At 40.6% G+C, this 18286-nt stretch overlaps 1 protein-coding gene across 1 annotated transcript in view; it reads right to left on the bottom strand.

The window, feature by feature from the left end:
• Nucleotides 1-18286, bottom strand: part of LOC139222351 (zeta-sarcoglycan) — a 273275-nt gene that overhangs the window by 57552 nt on the left and 197437 nt on the right. Inside the window, exon 4 of the mRNA XM_070854258.1 lies at nt 15837-15924. Coding sequence (XP_070710359.1) covers nt 15837-15924 — 88 coding nt within the window. The remainder of the gene's footprint in view (nt 1-15836; nt 15925-18286) is intronic.

Here is an 18286-nt window from a genome sequence, read left to right as displayed (position 1 = left end):
CTGGATCGGTGAGCTGAGCGAGGAAGGAGAGCTCACAAACAGGACAGTTCAATGGGAGCTGGTGGTACTGTGAGCACTGCAGCAAAAGGTGAAGCAGTGGGTGTGGAACCAGGTGAGCACTGGGCGAGACAGATGAACCAGGAGGGAGCAGGCAGAGGGAGAGTCAGAGGTTCAGGAAATTAGCCTGGGGAATCAAAGCAGCCAAAAGCCAGGGAGCCACATGCAGACAGGATCCAGGAAGGACAAGGGAGAAAATTCGTGGTCAGACACTTAAGGCTGAGGTGATCATCGAGACAGAGATGAGGCAGGTTGGTCAGAGACAGGCTGGGTCAGCAACAGGCGATCAGTCCAGGAATGAGTGCTGGAGAGTTTTGCATCAAGGAGCAAAGAACAATCTGGCAGTGAGCAAGTGAGTGGGGAAGGCTGAAATTCCGGCTTAACGAGTGATCTGGAGCAGGTGAGTGGAACAGGTGGTGGGAGTTGGCTGATATGTGGGCGTGGCTGGCAGGTGAGTGGAAAACTGCTGAGACGAAGGTTAACCAGAAGGACTCTGACAGTGCTGGCTAGAAACAAGTGAAAAAGGAACTGTGCCACGTCTGTCTTTCCTTATTTGCAACACGATGGAAAAGTAAAATATAGATGGAGAAATTAAGTGAAACATTTGCTGGGCTGGCAGCTTTCAAAGTTTGCATTCCTTCGCGGGATCAGAATGAAAACTTGGCGCTTGGAAGACTTCCTCGCTCACTTTGCCTGTCAATCTTTGAGCCTCTCAAACCTCTAGGCAAGACCTAGTCCAATAACTAATCATGTTATGCTATATCACACGACAGAGGAATAAGACATCAAAAATCTAAAGTTCTCCCATTCACATGCACTGTAGATAATCTGGAGTTGTTTCCCTTGTTGAAAAAGTTGAAGAACTTGTGGCCTGGGGTATGTCTGATCTTTATTGCTTGCTAGTGACTTACATGGCTCTGTGAACATAATTACGTTAATATCCTGAAGTCATGGCACATGCAAGCTGCAAGAGATTATAATCTTGCATTTAAATATGAGTTAGTGAGCCTTAACTGGGACATTTTATTAATTGACCTTTTACATTTGCAATAAAAGCCTAGTGCCAACTTACAGTACCTGCTTTTAGACAGTGTGGTGCTCACATTAAATGGTTTTTGCAGAGCATTGACGATGTCTGACTTAACTTACATGAGTGTTCCTTGCACTCTTTTATTACTTTAGAACTTGCAATTACAAAGATGTGTTTAACATATTCCACTATTTGCAGTTATTAAAAGTCCCCCTGGATAACCGCATCAGTTTTGTGCCAAAATGTACATAACATGGCATTAGTGCCTCAGGGAATGTGGTGGTGTAAAATTGAATGCAAGTCGAGGAGGGAGCTCGGGCATTCTATCCTTTTATTTAAAATGCACTAAGTTATAAATGTTTGCTTTCCAAACATGCCTAAAGGAATACTGAGTCATTGCTCTGACTTTGTAGCAGATTGTTCAACCGTGGTGCACACTGCATTATTCATGTGTTCACCACAGACAATGCAGAGAAGGAAAATGCTATGCGACATTATTAGTGAGTCCCACAGAAAACCTTTAGTCAGCTTGCACTATTGTTTGTTGTAAACTTCCATAAACTTCTGTTTGGCTTGATTTTAACATTTCATCTAATAAACACTGACTAATATCCTTTCTGATTGGCCTGTCATGCCAGATAGAATGAGATAGATGGATGTTTTTGGTTAGAAGGTTGCAAATTTAAGAATTACATGGACAGTAATAGCATTATAAAACAACTTTTCTCTGTTCCTGACAAGGTGATTTCTGGCAGATGTGAAGCTGAATGGTAAGTGAGACTGACAGTACATTGTTGCCTTATAGCAAACAATTTTCTGCTGCACTTGCGATAAACATTCCACGCTCGTAAACGCATGTTAAGTCTTCTTTATTGCCTGAAGACAGTGTTCTTATTTGAGCTGCGTCACTGAGTAGCAATTTTCTGATGTTTTAATGTCCTTTTATTAAACACAGAAGAAACAGATGGTTATTGTTCACGGTCGTATAACTCCCTCCAATGCATAAACAGTAAAATAATCTTGTAGCTTTTACAATGTTCTATTCAAGACATGCTTTATCAACAGATAAAACACTTTCCAGTGCCTTTAATGTGCTGCACCTAAAGACAGTGGACAAAATAAAGTGTGTGCCTTCCAATAAAACACCACCACAGACTACCACATCAAAAATTACTACAAAATTAAATCAACGCCTCTCAGACTAACAAAAAACAATGATTATAAGCATATTGAAGTTTTTATTCAGTTAAAATCTAAGACATTCTACTGCACTATATTGTGTGTTAGGACTCTATCTTGTTTTTATCAAGTGTGTGAACATACACGGGGTTGTCAGAGGAACAGATGTCTGTGTGTGAGATATTACTAGGGCACTTCCACTGTTGATTGATGAGCTGCTTTAGTAAGAATGGAAATAGCTTTTACTTTATCATAATAAAAACATTACAGCCTATTACATACATGCTTATTGTACAATCCTGCAGTATACCAGAGGCAAGGGGAGCACTCTCGTGCTTGAAACACTAGCTCCTATGTGTAATTTTATCATTGTGTCCACCAGCAAACAGTATGAAGCCTATGGGTCACTGGTGCAGAAGGATGACTTCATATGGTCCATTAAATCCATCCCTTATGGCAAATATAACCAGAAACATGAACAAGTGTTGAAAACAATATTTGCCATATTGTAGCCAAAACAGAATGAAGACAATTAGCCTTTGTGCAATTAAAGGGCAATCATAAGGATAAATGACAACAATGACAGTAAATCCATGCCTTTATTGAGTCCTTGATGGCCCCTTAAGTGCATTCCAGTTTGTTACTGCTCAGCTCTATGTATTTTTAATTGCCTCATTAAAACCATTGATTTGATCATAGAGAGGCAGTATAAAATGAGTCGTGCTGTCTGAACTTTGCTGATTGGATGAGGGAGAGAGATAAAATTAGCCTATTTAGTAACTCTGTTTCTCAGCCAGTCAAATCAAGCCAGAAAGATCTTGCTCCAGCTTAAAATGTGATCACTACAAAATATGATTGTTATGTACATCATTTGCCTCTCAGAGGGGGATTTTCAAAAATGTAGATTCATAATTAGACTGTGTGTAATGGAACAATTGAATTTTATGCAAGGCTTTGTGAGTGCTCACTCTGCACACTAATCACAAACCAATTTTAGCTGACATTCAACTGTATAACTGCTAGTGCAACACCATGTTGGAAAGTGGTGGAAACAAAACATGATTCAGTTCGATATGTTCTTATATTTCTACGGCTATGAATCCATAAAACCATCCGTAAAGAGTCTTAACCACAACGCAAAAAATGTCCTTTCTTTTGGGAAATTTAAGCCCCCCAAAAACGATCTTCTACTTTTTATCTATCCATCTATCTTTGCCTTTCACTCCCCCAATTTTGCAGCTTTGATAATCCACTTTTTGAAATACATCAGCTGAATGCCAGAGAAACAAGGTGAGTGATTCTACCTCGATAACAGAGAGCATAATTACTGTAAAGATAATGAAGTGAAAACTGTAAGCCAGAGTTAAGGAGAAGGTAACAAGGTCAGTGGGGAATTCATTGGTTTAATAAGAGATGAGGTCCGTGCATGATTAAAAAAGGGGGAGTGAAAGGTAAAATGACAATAGAAAAGAGGAAGAGAGGAGAAAGGGAGCACAGAGGAAAGGGAAGGAAAAGGGCAATAGAAAGACAGTGGAAAATGTGTGTGTGTGTTGAATAAAGGATGAAAAGGGAGAGAGGGAAAAGTTGAGTGCTGAAAGTCACTTTTAAAGTTAGAGGGGTTGTTTTTTATGGCAGGTGCTGTATGAGTGAATGACTCTCGCTGTCCTAAGCACAAGTCTCTGACACACACTAACACACACTCTCAAAAATCAAACTTTTCAAACACACACTTGTCCTTACTCTATCCAAAATGCATTTGGCTTCTGCAGTTACACTTTCTTGAAACTGCCCCCATAAAATAGCACACATACACAAGGGTAATGAGTGCACCAAAACCTCTCCTGCTTGGGGAGAGAGAGCATTCATTATCTACACCATGCACTTAGAAAAATGAAAAGTCAATAAGACAGACAGAACATAAACACACACTCACACAGACTGTAATGACTGCAAGCTTTGCCAAGAGACAGACACACAGGTAAAAAGACTGGCGATGGATACTAAACTGAAAGATAATTGTGCTAGCCAAGCAAGTTTAAGCACTTTTCAATATTATGCTCTGTGGTATGGTGTACAGCTATACTCGTGTTTAAACAATACTAAACTATCCTTACCTGTTATTTCTGTATTTTACTTTTTACATTTAATTCTTGTGGGAAGGGAATTTGCATGTCAGAAGACAAAGAAATGTAAATTCACAGTTTGATCCACCAGGGTGTGTCCCGACCAGACCACAGAAGAGAGAGGTGTTAAAGACATTCGGTCTGTCAGGATGCATCCTGGCCAGGTATGGGAACAAAGGAGGTGTTGAAATAATGTCTGATCAACAGGATGTGTATTGTTTTGCATATCCCAGGGTCTACTGGCCAAACCCCCAAGCCAACATAGCCTCACTTGTTAAATAGCAACAGAGAGAGAAGATCGGGGAGCTCTGTTTCAGAACTGTTAGACTGCGTGACTGTCTCTGTAACAGCTGTTCCTTTTTGCAAAAATAAATGCGCACAGAGACTTCATGCAGCAGACTTTATCTCCTAGAAATTTCCACAACATTCTTCACTAACAGAAATTTACTGGAAAGTGGACTACAAATACAAAGTGTCTCTGACATCAATCAAAAACATTAAGAAAGCATTTTATGTGCAAAGGTCAGTCATTAGGAAGAGGAAAAAAACTCCACTTTGGGATAATTAAAATGCTTGCTGCTGTATGACACATCTGAACATTTAATTAATGCCACCGTGGTTTTCTTCTCTTGTGATTTCCATGATTATTTGTGGTCCAAAACATAGTTGTACTATATGTTGCAAAACACAGCAGTTAATGCTTCATCAACTTTTTAGAGGAGAGGTAAAAGAAGCAGTTTGGTATTATACTATACCAGTATTTTCCTTCTTTTAAAAGTTTGCTCAACTAGTCAGAACTGAATGATAATGCATGCTGCATTTTCCTCCAGCGAATGCTGTTAGAACACCACTGAACTGCCTCTAATGCTGAGACATCATCACCTAGGCAGGTGAAAGGGTATGGCTTCAAAACTCCAAGTTCACTCATCATCTTTATGGTCAGCCATTCAGAAGACAAAGGTGACAGGTTCTCACTCACATTAACGAGCTGACAGCGACAGAGAGGATGGAGAGGACGAGACGGGATGGAGGGATGGGAGAAAGAGAGAGAGAGCCATAAAAGTGAGATGGGAAGCCCAAGGCCAACACATGTGCTCAGACCTTCCATGTCGAAAAAAATGGGCCCTCAGGGGGACACAGGGTAAATGCAGAGGATTGTAGGTGTGTGTGTGTGTTTTTCTATCTGTTTCACAATGTTAAATCGAAGATGCCAAGGTGTGAACTCTACCTAAATAAGTCATTTTTGTCAACCCAATGAAGACATGCAACAGAAATCCCAAGCACCTCACAAAAGAAGTTTGTTTAAAGATCAAATAGGATCAATCTGCCCTCCAAACTGGTATTTTGGTGATATATACTTTAAAATTTATATTGATCAGTACATCTCTATTCATTTTCATTGTTTCTCTTCATACATTCTCTCTTCATTTTGTGCCCACATGCAGTGATGTTATCGCAGCACTGCGGTCTCTCTCTCCTTCCTCCATTCCATTTTTGAGTAGCTCAAATTAGTGCCTATTTTAGCATCCAATATGTAACAAGGTGTCAGTACACCTGTGTCTTGGTATTCTATGTTAATGTACCAGCTCAGACGTTTGTGAGCATTTCACCTTTCCATACCACTGACCGTGATGATCCTGTACCTCTTGCACAAGCTAGACTGAGCTGTTCCTCTGGTGAGTTTCAGTGATGAATACTAATAAGGGGTTTACTGAGGTGGAACTTTTCTGCTTCTGATGTGGCAAGTGTCTGGTGAAGAGAAGTAACCTTATTTTCAGGATTTCAGGAGTATTCCCATGAGGATGCAGAAGAAAGAGAGAGGAGAGTGTGTTTTTGGTTGTGTGTGTGTGTGTGTGTGTGTGTGTGTGTGTGTGTGTGTGTGTGTTAAATGTGCCGCTGAGTCAGCACAGACGCAACAGGAGGAGACAAAGGGATTTCTGGAGCCCAATATGAGACGCTCCTCAGGGGGATTCATTCTGTGCCATCCCATCCCATCAGCCAGCTGCTGAGGTCTTTAATGTGTGTTTGTATGTTACACAGTGGTTATCGATGGAACTCCCACTTGCCTGGCAGGTTTTCCTGTGTCTGGGGAATCTTAGCCCAAAGAGTGTGAGTGGGGTTTGCGTGTATATTTGCGTTTCTGTGAGCGTGTGTCCCACAGAGCATATCACTAAGATAATTCAGTATTTATGTTCAAGTGGAAGTTTAACATATGTGCAATCACTAGTGCATGACTCCCTCCAAAACAAGTGTGCTTCTGACTGAACAAGTTACACTCTTCATGTCGTCCTGTAGCAGCCTGACTAAGTTAGGTGCAGTAGGCTGTCTGGCTGTCTAGTTTTAAAACAGACTGATTCTGCTGACTGCAAGACGGGCACGCAGGCACACACTCACTCAGATACACATAAGCATTAAAGTGCTTTTCTTGGTGAGGAAAGCAGCTTTAGGGAGTTTTAACAGCAGGAGGTGAGCTGTCAGGGATTTCAAACCTTCCAAGTGGAAATCTGCCCACCAGAGTCACAACAAGCGAGCTGTTAGCTTAGTGACTGTCCGCCTGTCAGGAGGACAGGGCCAGAGCTGCTATCTGAAAAAGTCCAGGGGACAGAGTTGGAGACATAGTAGAGGAGTTGAGGTTAAGTAACAGAGCCGGCCCACTGTAGAGTCTGTGTCTTCGGTTACAATGTTAACTTAACAGCAGCGTGGAGAGGAGAGCACCAAATAGCCCGCTGATTCACATTGACCTGGGTAGCTCTCACACACACTCGCATACACACACACACACACACACGAACACACACACACACTCATACACACTCATACACACTCTAACATTAACAAGCAGCAGGTAATTAGTCGATTAATTAAACCATCCACACAAACCACAGCTAATATCAGCCAGCAAACTATATGCTACCAACAATGTGGATTCCAGTGGGCCTTGATTTATTAAAGTGGCCTCCCTTTCAATGGTAGCATGGGAACAATTGTGTAAACGACAAGAAGAAGGCCCTAAAGTACATCAATGAAGATTCTAGACCATTCCCAGGAATTAGCCAACAATGGAAGTAGAAATTGCTCGACTGCAATCCATTGATGAAAGCTTGGATATCTTGAGAGAGGAGCTGGGCAAGCTTGGAGCGACCACTGGCAACCAAATTTGCTTGTTTTAAGTGAAAGCATGCTTTTTTCTAAAGAGTTTGGCCTTAAACTTGACAAAGCATATTTGCAGTGAAGGTTTCAGAACGCACAGAGTAAGGCACCTAGAACTGTCTTATGCGTACCACACCAAAGTAGCTGAATCATATAGTACTCTAGGTACTCTTGATTGTGATTGAGCCTTTTTGAGTTTATATTAGGATGTACACCATAAGAGATAACCAAGAGCTATTCATGACGACTCCATTTGTTGAGAGAAACATTCTGTCAATATCAGAACAACTCCTGGCACAAATTATGTCCTGCCAAGGCTAAAATTAAAGCTTTTCTCTTATCAGATGTGTGAAATGTGGAACAAACTACCTGACACTACTGGAGCAATGGCTACAAATCTTTAACAAATATCTTTAGTTAAAGATTCAGTGAGTGACTTTTATCAAAATAGCTTTTTGTCACTTTTGCTGAAACTGTCACCACACCCTGACAGTGATTCATGAGACAAGAAATCTGTGAAAATCAGGTTTTCTTTAAGAAAGAAAGAAATGCTCTGTGTGTATAAAGACACTAGAGGTGCCTGGCCAGCCTATCAAGAGATGAATCAGGAGATATACACTCCTGATCAAAATCTTAAGACCGGGGGAAAAATTACAAGAATTCGCATTTCGCATTGCTGGATCATAAGCAGGTTGCAAGTAGAGCTTCAAAATACAAAAAGAAGAAACAGGAGCAAGAGACAAAAAATACAGAGTAGGCAATGTATTGAAAACTGCATTTAAACTCAAACAGGCTGTTTTCAGCTGATCAAAAGTTTAAGACCATAGCCCAAGAAAACCCCAAAACAGAACTAAAAGTGCCAAAAAAGGACTCAGTAGTGAGCGGCTCCACCGTTCTTGTTGATCACTTCAAAAATTTGTTTAGGCATGCTTGATGAGAGTGTCTCCAGGAGGCTGGTGGGAACGTTCCTCCATGTGATGAAGATGGCTTCACGACAGGCATCCATGGTCTGGAACTGACGTCCGTTTTTGTAAACTTCCCTCACCATCCACCCCTAAACGTTCTCAATGAGATTTAGACCAGGGGAACGCGCAGGATGGTCCAAAAGAGCAATGTTATTCTCCTGGAAGAAGTCCTTCATCAGGCGGGCGCTGTGACCTGCAGCATTGTCCTGATGAAATACCCAGTTACCCATTACCCATTACCACACAGGCGAGGGCCCTCAGTCAAGAGGGATGCCTGCTGCAACATCTTCACATAACCAGCCGCTGTTTGACGTCCTTGCACAACCTGAACCTCCATTGTTCCACTGAAGGAAAAAGCATCCCAGATCATGATGGAGCCTCCTCCACTGTGCCGCGTAGAAAACATCTCCAGTGGGATCTCCTTGCCATGCCAGAAACGTTGGAAGCCATCAGGACCATCCAGGTTACATTTTTTCTCATTAGAGAATTAAACTTTCTTCCACCTTTCAATGTCCCATGTTTGGTGCTCCCTTGCAAAGTCCAAACGGGCAAGTTTGTGGCGTGGGAGGAGACGTGGCCTTTGAAGACGTTTTTTGTTCTTTAAGCCATTCTCTCGCAGATGCTGTCTTATGGTTATTGGGCTGCAGTCAGCATCAGTAACGGCCTCAATTTGGGTCGAGGATTGGCCTGTGTCTTCATGGACAGCCCGTCGGATCCCCCGGCTCAGCGCAGGTGAAATTTTTTGGGGTCTACCACTTGACTTTTTTGTCCCATAACCCTTTAAGAAATGTAAAATGACTGTCTTACTCTGTCCAAACTCGTCAGTGATGGCACGTTGCAAGACACCTTGCTTGTGCAGCTCAACAATCCTGCCACGGTCAAAGACAGAAAGCCTTTTTGCATTTGCCATCAGGAGGTCATGGCAGTGTTAATGCCTGAATGAAAATTTCATGAAAGCCAGATTTTTGTGCAGATTTTGACATTTTAAGGCTATGGTCTTAAACTTTTGATCAGCTGAAAACAGCCTGTTAGAGTTTAAATGCAGTTTTCAATAAATTGCCTAGTCTTTGTCTCTTGCTCCTGTTTCTTCTTTTTGTATTTTGAAGCTCTACTTGCAACCTGCTTACGATTCAGCAATGCGAAATGTGAATTCTTGTAATTTTTCGCCCGGTCTTAAGATTTTGATCAGGAGTGTATATGCTGCAGTAAAGAGGAGCCTTTTACCAGAAAAAAAACATTCACCTCACCCATTGCATTGTAAATGCTACTTGGCAACGGCAATGCTAAACCCTCTGTGTCCGAAACATCCTGAATTCTGGCGTCGCCACCAAACACATAAAATCCAGTCAAGGGAATGATACTTTCATTTCTAACAAACCATAAAAAATATATAGTTTTCTCATTTTATGATGGCAACTTACACAGATAAATCATGTTTTCCATACATGCTCCAATGTTAGGTAATGACAAATTAATGATTCTAATAATTCAATCCACCCATGATGATGGATTTTAATCTGCTTTTTATTGGTGATTCAAAGTCCTCCCAGATTTGCAACCTACATGTCTGCTTCCTCAAGTATTCAAAGTGTCAGCTGGGAAGCAAATAATGAATTCTAAATCAGCAAATGCTTTCAGGATGAAAGTAGTGAAAAGCAGAAAAACACAGACAGGTAATTTGATGCATGTCATGTTTAATTTCTAAATGCAACCACATTTTCCACTAACCTGCCACACACGTGTAACATTTTGTGGCTTGTCATGCTGAATCAGAAAATGTTTGTGATGGCATCAATAAGCTGCAAGATATCAACAGTAGTTTCATCCAAACTAAACTGACAAAAGAGAAGGAAAACAATCCACTTAATTCATTTTTAGGGGACAAAAATGCCATGAAGCCTGGTAAAGGCAATCTAAACTCACTATGGGCCAATATAAAGATGACAGTGATGCAGTGATTCCAATTATATAAGATTTGTCCTGCAAAAAGTCACAACAATTTGTGGTTAACACTACCGTGTCTGATCTCCTTGAACGCATTTTGTGTAGTATGAAGCTAATCAGAGGTCAATAAAGCTGACAAAAGTCGTCAGTGGTAAATTGAAATAGTTTTTAATTAGTTCAAAAGAACAGGCACTTTCAAAGTCAATCATTGGGTTGTAAAAACCATGTGACATATTGCGAGTATAACAGCACCTGCAACATGCCTCACAAGACCACAGTTAGAACCACATACAAAAGAGTGTTATCCTGTTTGATATACTCACACTGTTGAGACGGCCTACTGAACGTTTCTAATGAAGAGACTAAAGAGGGACTAGAGAAAGAAGATCTTTCAGGGCCACCATCTCTGAAAGACCACTTAATTACCCTGTTTTATGTGAAATTAGGACTGCTATTAGGCCTTTCTCTTGTTTCTAATGCCACAATATCCAGCACATTTATATTTCCATATTCACATCTCTCGCTGAGCAACTGCCCAAAGTCTTTCCACTCTTACCGGTTATACTGCCACCCTTGACAGGTGATTTAATATTCTGCACAGTACAACTGACTAAGTAGCTCATCTAAAAGCCAAAAGAGTTTTCCACAACAAATCTGTGCAATGGTTATCAAAGACTGATGTACAAACCACCAAAATAGCAGCACAATGTGACACTTACAATAACAACTAAAAAATACTGTAGTAAAGAGAAAGAAAAGCTTGATTTTACATTACATTACAATTATAATAAATTCAAATCAATAAAACCAAAGTTTTCCAATAACTAACTCTGGAGAGCAGAGCTTCTCTTTCTAATGAGAACATTTTTGATGCTTTGCTGCTTCTCTTATTTGTATTTTAAGTAGACTAATAAAGTCTATACCAAAGTATCAAAAGCAACATTGTAAGTACAGTCCCAGCCCAGTGATATTAACCACTGTCATACTACTCTGATGAATGCCAGGGGGACTAATAATATTTCTGCAGTCCTACTTCTTGATCTCAGCGAGGCTGCTGTTGATCGGTCTTTGTAAAACAATATAATTTGGCAGAATTCTCCAGTGTGGTCTGGTGTACCTCAAAATACAACAACAAAAAATTGCAGGGGACGTTTAATATCATCAATCTATAACTGGCTCAGATCAGGGTCTATTGAAAGCTCAGAGTCTAAACTGGGAACTTGGAACTTGGAGAAAATTACCAGTGAAGATCGGAGGTAAGCTTGTGCTAAGGCTCAGGAACAAACAATTAACACTAAGCTCTGGCTTCTCCTATGTGTTTTTGTGACCCCGGTTACACTAGATAAATATGACAACAATATTCCTGATACCTGTTTAGGTTATGGTTCTTACTTTGAGAGAAAAAAGCTAAATGCTCTGAACTAGAATAAAGTAATAAACGTGGTGTCTGGGTTCAAAATATGGCAAATCGTATAGGATTAGAAAAAATAGCATGCACTTTGAGAGGTAAATTAAATTATGGGTTTATGAATATATATATATATATATATATATATATATATATACACATATATGAATATAAGAAATCTGGACCCCATTCAATCTTTAAGATATTGTGATGTTGGGAATCTCGGGAATTATTATTAGTGGTAAAATAGTATTGGGTCACGTTTACATAGAAATGTAAAAGATACAACTTAACCTCAAAATAATTATCTGTTATCTCAGTTATTTAGTTTTTGCTTTTTTAAGTGTTTGCATATCAACAGCATTGGCCACCTTTATTAGGGCCCGAGCACCAAGCGGTGCGAGGACCCTATTGAAACTGCGTGGGGGAAAAATGTGCAAGGGAGGAAACGGGCCAGTACCCAAGAACCAAGAGGTGTACGGACCTCATAGGCCTCGAGCAGGTAGGCCTCGAAAAAATACATGAAATGAAAAAAACCAGGAGACCAGGGGGCCAAAAACATAGTTGAAATGCAAGGAATTATTCTTCTTCTTCTTTTTTAGGCAAATGAATTGCATTTTTGGGGGCCTAAACATGCACGAAAAGTCATGAAAGTTTGCAGAAAATTCAGTCGTGGTGAAAAATTACGTATTTCATAGGTTTCGCAAATGGGTGTGACAAAATGGCTCTGTAGCGCCACCTAAACTCAGCCCCGGAACTGCGTTTTATGTACATGTACGACATTCGGAGGGTTCATATATCTCTTCAAGGCGAACACAAAAAGTCTCTTGGAGCAATGATCTAAACCCAACAGGAAGTTGGCCATATTGGATTTTTCACGCATTTTTGGCGATTCACAGGGGACGTAAATGAACGAACTAGTCCGAGGGGGTTCCAGCGATCGACTTCAAACTTGGTCAGCTGGTAGAGAAGGCATCAATGATGAAAAGTTATTAAAAGTCTCTACAGAATCTTAACAGTTTGGGCGTGGCGAGCTGTCAAAGTTCAGTGTCTCACCATGACTCGCCATGAAACAGGAAGTTGTTAATAACTTGACTGTACATGATCCAACTTCACATGTCTGATGAGAGTCCCGCCCTGAAGACGTCTACATGTCAATATTCATTCACAGTCACAGCGCCACCTGGTGGTGACAGGAAATGCTATGTTTTACATTATGATGGCTCAAGACCAGCCAGTTGATCAGATCCACTTCAAATTTGGTCAGGGAAGCCTCAAGATGTTGATGTTGGTCTGGAGCGAACACCGTGAGTCTCCGTCAAAAGCTGTTGCCGTGACGAACAGGCGATTTCGATAATACATTTTCCTTCGCCATGAGCATTAAAAGTGCTGTAACTCCACTGTACAAGGTCCTATCTTCACCAAATTTATACAGTTTGATGACTGTCCGGCTCTGCTATAACTTCAGCGTACATTATCCAATCTCTTTCAAACTTGTCACGCTTAATATGAGTCCCAACCTGAAGATATCTAGATGCCAATTAGTGACCACAGTCATTGCGCCACCTGGTGGCAACAGGAAGTAACACATCTATGGCAATGATCATTTGATTTGCACAACATTTTCACAGTGTAGTCAACACTTCATATACTGGAATATAGGACGTGATTAGTGGCTGTTCTCTGGCGCCACATGGGAAGGAAGTGACGTGTAACTCCTTCACGCGCTGTCCGACATACATGAACATTTTGAGCTGCGTGGAAGGGTCAGAGTCCGGCACAGGACGGAGCCGCCGCATGCCCTGACGTGCACGGAGGTGCGAGGGCCCTCCAACGCTGCTTGCAGCTTTAATCTTACAATGACCTACCTATAACTAGAGCACAATACTGGGCTTTATTCAAGGCTTTTGTAAATATACCTTGACGGTGGTACACTCATCAGAGCTCTACAGTTCACACTCTCGTCTTCCTCCTTTGAGTCCCATAATCAGCTCAACCATCTACACTGCTTTTTACCACGGCAACACTATAATCAGAGGCCAGCAATTCCTTTCTCCCTCAAACTCCGACACTCTGTGTCAATTTCGGCTCTCTATTCTACCTCACCCACTCCATGAAAACACACATCATAAGCAGAACCAAGAGACACTGACTCTGATCTGTCTCCACTGGCCCAACCATACAAAGATAAACTTGACATAACATAAAGCCATTATAAATACGGACACATCATATATGTAGATTTTCTTCTGTTATTCTTCACTGGGGTTCTCCATGTGCAAATTTTACAATATCTGATTTGTTAAAAATATTTTGATTAATTTGTTTAAGTTTCTAAGTTATTGAGCCCCATAAGAATTTGTCATATTAAAATATATATATGACATATGTCTGCTGAGTGACGTTGTCTGTAAGACACTGGGTGCTCAGTAATCCAATGAGAGCTTGGGAAAAATAGTTTAGCTGAGAAAACAGCACAGCTGTCAGCCTCAGTGAGATACACTAATGGAAACAGATAGCATTTAGTTTGGTAAACACAAAGACGTAAAATGCATTTAGGAATTCAAGCACACACAAAGCAATATAACTGACAGTCTTGGAGAAATGCTCCAGTTTGGAGGTTGTTTCAAAAAAGAAAATGTTTACTGCTAATGTCATATGTGTGGACATGTCTTTGTATGGTGTGAATGTATGTGTGTACAGTACTGTGCAAAGTATAAAAATATAAAATTATATAAAATATAAATATTTTAAAAATATTTTAAAAATATATTTTCATCAATTTACAAAATGCAAAGTGAGCAAACAGAAGAAACATCTAAATCAAATCAATCACAGCATCACTTCTTCCAGGTCCACTTGTACACAGTTTTTGAAGGAACTCAGCAGGAAGGTTGTTACAAACATCTTGGAGAAATAACCACAGATCTTCTGTGGATGTCGGCTGCCTCAGATCCTTCTGCCTCTTCATGTGATCCCAGACAGACTGGATGATGTTAAGATCAGGGCTCTGTGGGGGCCACACCATCACTTCCAGGACTCCTTGTTCTTCTTTACGCTGATGATAGTTCCTAATGACATTGGCTGTATGTTTGGGGCTAATCAGACACCTCCCTGATGGTATTGCATGATGGGTACATTTCTGCCTGTATTTCTCAGCATTGAGGACACCATTAACTCAAATCTCCCACTCCATTTGTAGAAATGCAGCCCCAAACTTACAAGGAGCCTCCACCATATTTCACTGTTGCCTGTAGACACTCATTATCGTACCACTCTCCAGCCCTTTAGTGAACAAACTGACGTCTGCTAAAGCCAAATATTCAGTCCAGAGCACCTGCTGCCATTTTTCTGCACCCCAGTTCGTATGTTTTCTTGCATAGTTGAGTTGCTTGGTTCCACGTCAGAGGTTTGGCTTTTTGCCCGCAATTCTTCCATGAAGACCACTTCTGGCCAAACTTCTCCAAACAGTAGATGGGTGTACCTGGGTCCCACTTGTTTCTGCTGGACATCTTTGCCTGGGAGAGACTTTGCTGATGCACTAACTGGTGTCTTGTTGCTGTGCTCAGTCTTGCCATAATGACCTGTGACATGAAACTGTCTTCTACAACCTCACCTTGGTAGCAGAGTTTGACTGTTCCACATCCAGTTTTAAGCCTCCTACAGCTGTTTCTGTTTCAGTTAATGACTGTGTTTCAACCTACATATGAAACTAATGATAATTGGCACTTGTTTGGTTAATCATACACCTGACTATGATCTTACAAAATCCCTGACTGTGCTAGTGTAGTGATGTTTTGAAGGCACAAGGCAAATATTGATGAGATTTAGATTTTTCTTGTTTGCTCACTTTGCATTTTGTAAATTAATAAAAATTAACCATATATTTTTTGAAAGCATTCTTACTTTGCAGCATGTCTTCACACCTGCCTCAGTACTGTGTGTGTGTGTGTGTGTGTGTGTGTGCGCGTGCGTCTTACCCACGGTTAGCTGACCGGTCAGTTGTCCCTGATCATTCCTAGAATTGACAGTAACATTTCTGTCTGACTGGAGGATCAGTGGACTGTCCTAAAGGGAGAGGAAGAGAAAATGATTAAAACAGCAAAATGTATTTTTCTTGCACTCTCACAAACAGATCCATGTATACTGATACACTTTCAGTTTCCATACTCACACCTGTGGTCTCTGCTTTCTTTATCTACCCTGTAGCCCCTGCCCTCACCGCTCACCAGTCAATACTACATTAACCTGCATAACCAATACCACCTTAATCTGTATCAACCTTCAGCATTCACACTTGACTCCTCTCTTCTGCCAGCCTAACACACTCTGCATTTAATTTACATAACCTATTCAAAATAGAATTCTTTCTGAGTGTACCTGCTTGTTTCTAATGGTGTGTCTGTGAATGCTTGCAATTCAATTATTCTCAACCTAAATGAGCTAAAAGCTACCGCAACCCTGACCTCTGCTCACATCTTTTAGAGTCTGATTGAGCCCACATTAGTTTACATTCAGTGGATGTTTGGTGCAATGAATGCAAACTCCATGACTGCCATTTTCATTAAGTTCCAATCTCAATCTAACAATTTACTGTCTCTCTCTCTGCCCCCATCTCCCCTTTTCTTTGTTCCTACTGTGTATCAGTCAAAATCATTCTTAACCAACTTCTTCTACTGCTCTTCTTACCTCTTCCACTGTATCTCTGCATTGACATAATTTTCTTTTTATTCTCTTTGGCTTCAATTCTCTCCCTCTCTTTTTTAAATTGCTTATTTGTTTTGGCAGCATGAAATGAATAGCTCACAGGTGACCCAATTTCTCTGTTGATTTCCCCAAATTAATATCTTGCTGCATTCTGGTCTGAATTCCAAATGAGAATTGTGTTAAAATTGGAAAGTCGTTGATCCGTTGAAATGGAAAAAATCCTCTTTTTTTCTCGTTCCCCTCCTCTTCACTCTCAATCTCTGTCTCTCACCCCTCTCTCTCTATTTTGCTATTTGTTATGGAAAGGTATTCATTGTTTTGTGGTCTGCTTATGCGAGTCAAGACCAAATTTCTAATATGTCACACCTGTCTCAGCTCCATTTTGGAGCGTCCAGAGATTCCCAGGATGGCCTGATCGCAAACACAAACATAAACTACCACAAGAGTGAGGAACAGATCCAAGTTATGGACACATAGAAAAAAAAAAAAAAAGTCACACAAAACACAAAACAAGCAGTGATAAACAGGACTTGCGCATTACTACATGTGCGTGATGTACACAGGTACAAACGTACACAAATCCTAGATGTGAACACACATCCAAATGGGTGCTCAGGTGCAGGTTCATGAACACTGCAGCCTCTGTGCACATACACACACACACAGACCACCCACTCATACAGAGTCAGGTAACAAATTTGCCAAACAACAAATGAGTGCTCCACATGGTTTATTGTGCATTGCCTCTCATCTGTTTCCTAACCCATGTGTGTTGGATTAATTATTTTCAACGGGGCGTGTGATAGGCTTCACTATATTATCTTTCCACTCTGTTTAAAGCGATGGGCGCTTTGTAAAGCATGACAGATGTAATATGCCTTGAATCGTTTCAGCTCAGTGGGCAGTGTGCATGAACGGGCCTGACCCTATTCGTCTAGTGCAGGACTCTGTCATTTAGAAGTGCGACCATAGATGGAAAATCTTATTTGATTAAACACTCATATGCAAATGCATGGAAACATGAGCTGTAAATAATTGCTGCATATTAAATAGCTGCTAATGCCTATTTACACAACAGCTGATTGACGTCAAACAATGTGATTGGTGGTGCTAATGTGAAACAATAGTCATAGTCCTTGATGAGAAAATAGTTTATTCTACCTAGAAGCTGTCAATAATAATCACAGTTCGCACCATCAACTGCAAAATGTAAATGTCCTTGTCACCTAAGATACCAATTTTGACTCAGTTGCGTTCAGAATCATAGAATTAAGTCAGCATAGAAAACACCTGAAGAATGGGCAGGGATATTTTACTGGTATGTTTGTGCAACTCAAGATGCAACACAACACCCTGATGAAATCCATTCAGGCATTACACATACTGTTGGTAACTCAAGTGTGCAATATTCACTATGATTGTAGAAGCGATGTGAAGTGATGTGGGGAGCTTCTATGATGCATACTCTGTCATTCAACAGGCACTGTGCACAAATGTGCTGGGTGCTATGTGATTAGTTCAGCACATCCAGTTACAAAAATGGGTCATACTGTAGAGACGAGCTTCATATAATTAGAAACCCATATGCACATATAAAAATACATATTTGTGAAAACTGACTTGCAAAGAGCTGCAGCTTTTAAATACCAGTTACTGAAGATATTTTAGTGCAGTCATTGCATTAAAAAATAGAGGTCAAAAGAAAAAATAGATAAGAGTGGTA

This window comes from Pempheris klunzingeri, chromosome 3 (assembly GCF_042242105.1).
Source record: "Pempheris klunzingeri isolate RE-2024b chromosome 3, fPemKlu1.hap1, whole genome shotgun sequence".
NCBI classification, from domain to species: domain Eukaryota; kingdom Metazoa; phylum Chordata; class Actinopteri; order Acropomatiformes; family Pempheridae; genus Pempheris; species Pempheris klunzingeri.
The sequence above is the reverse complement of the archived record's forward strand: the minus strand, read 5'-3'. Positions and strand labels throughout refer to the sequence as shown.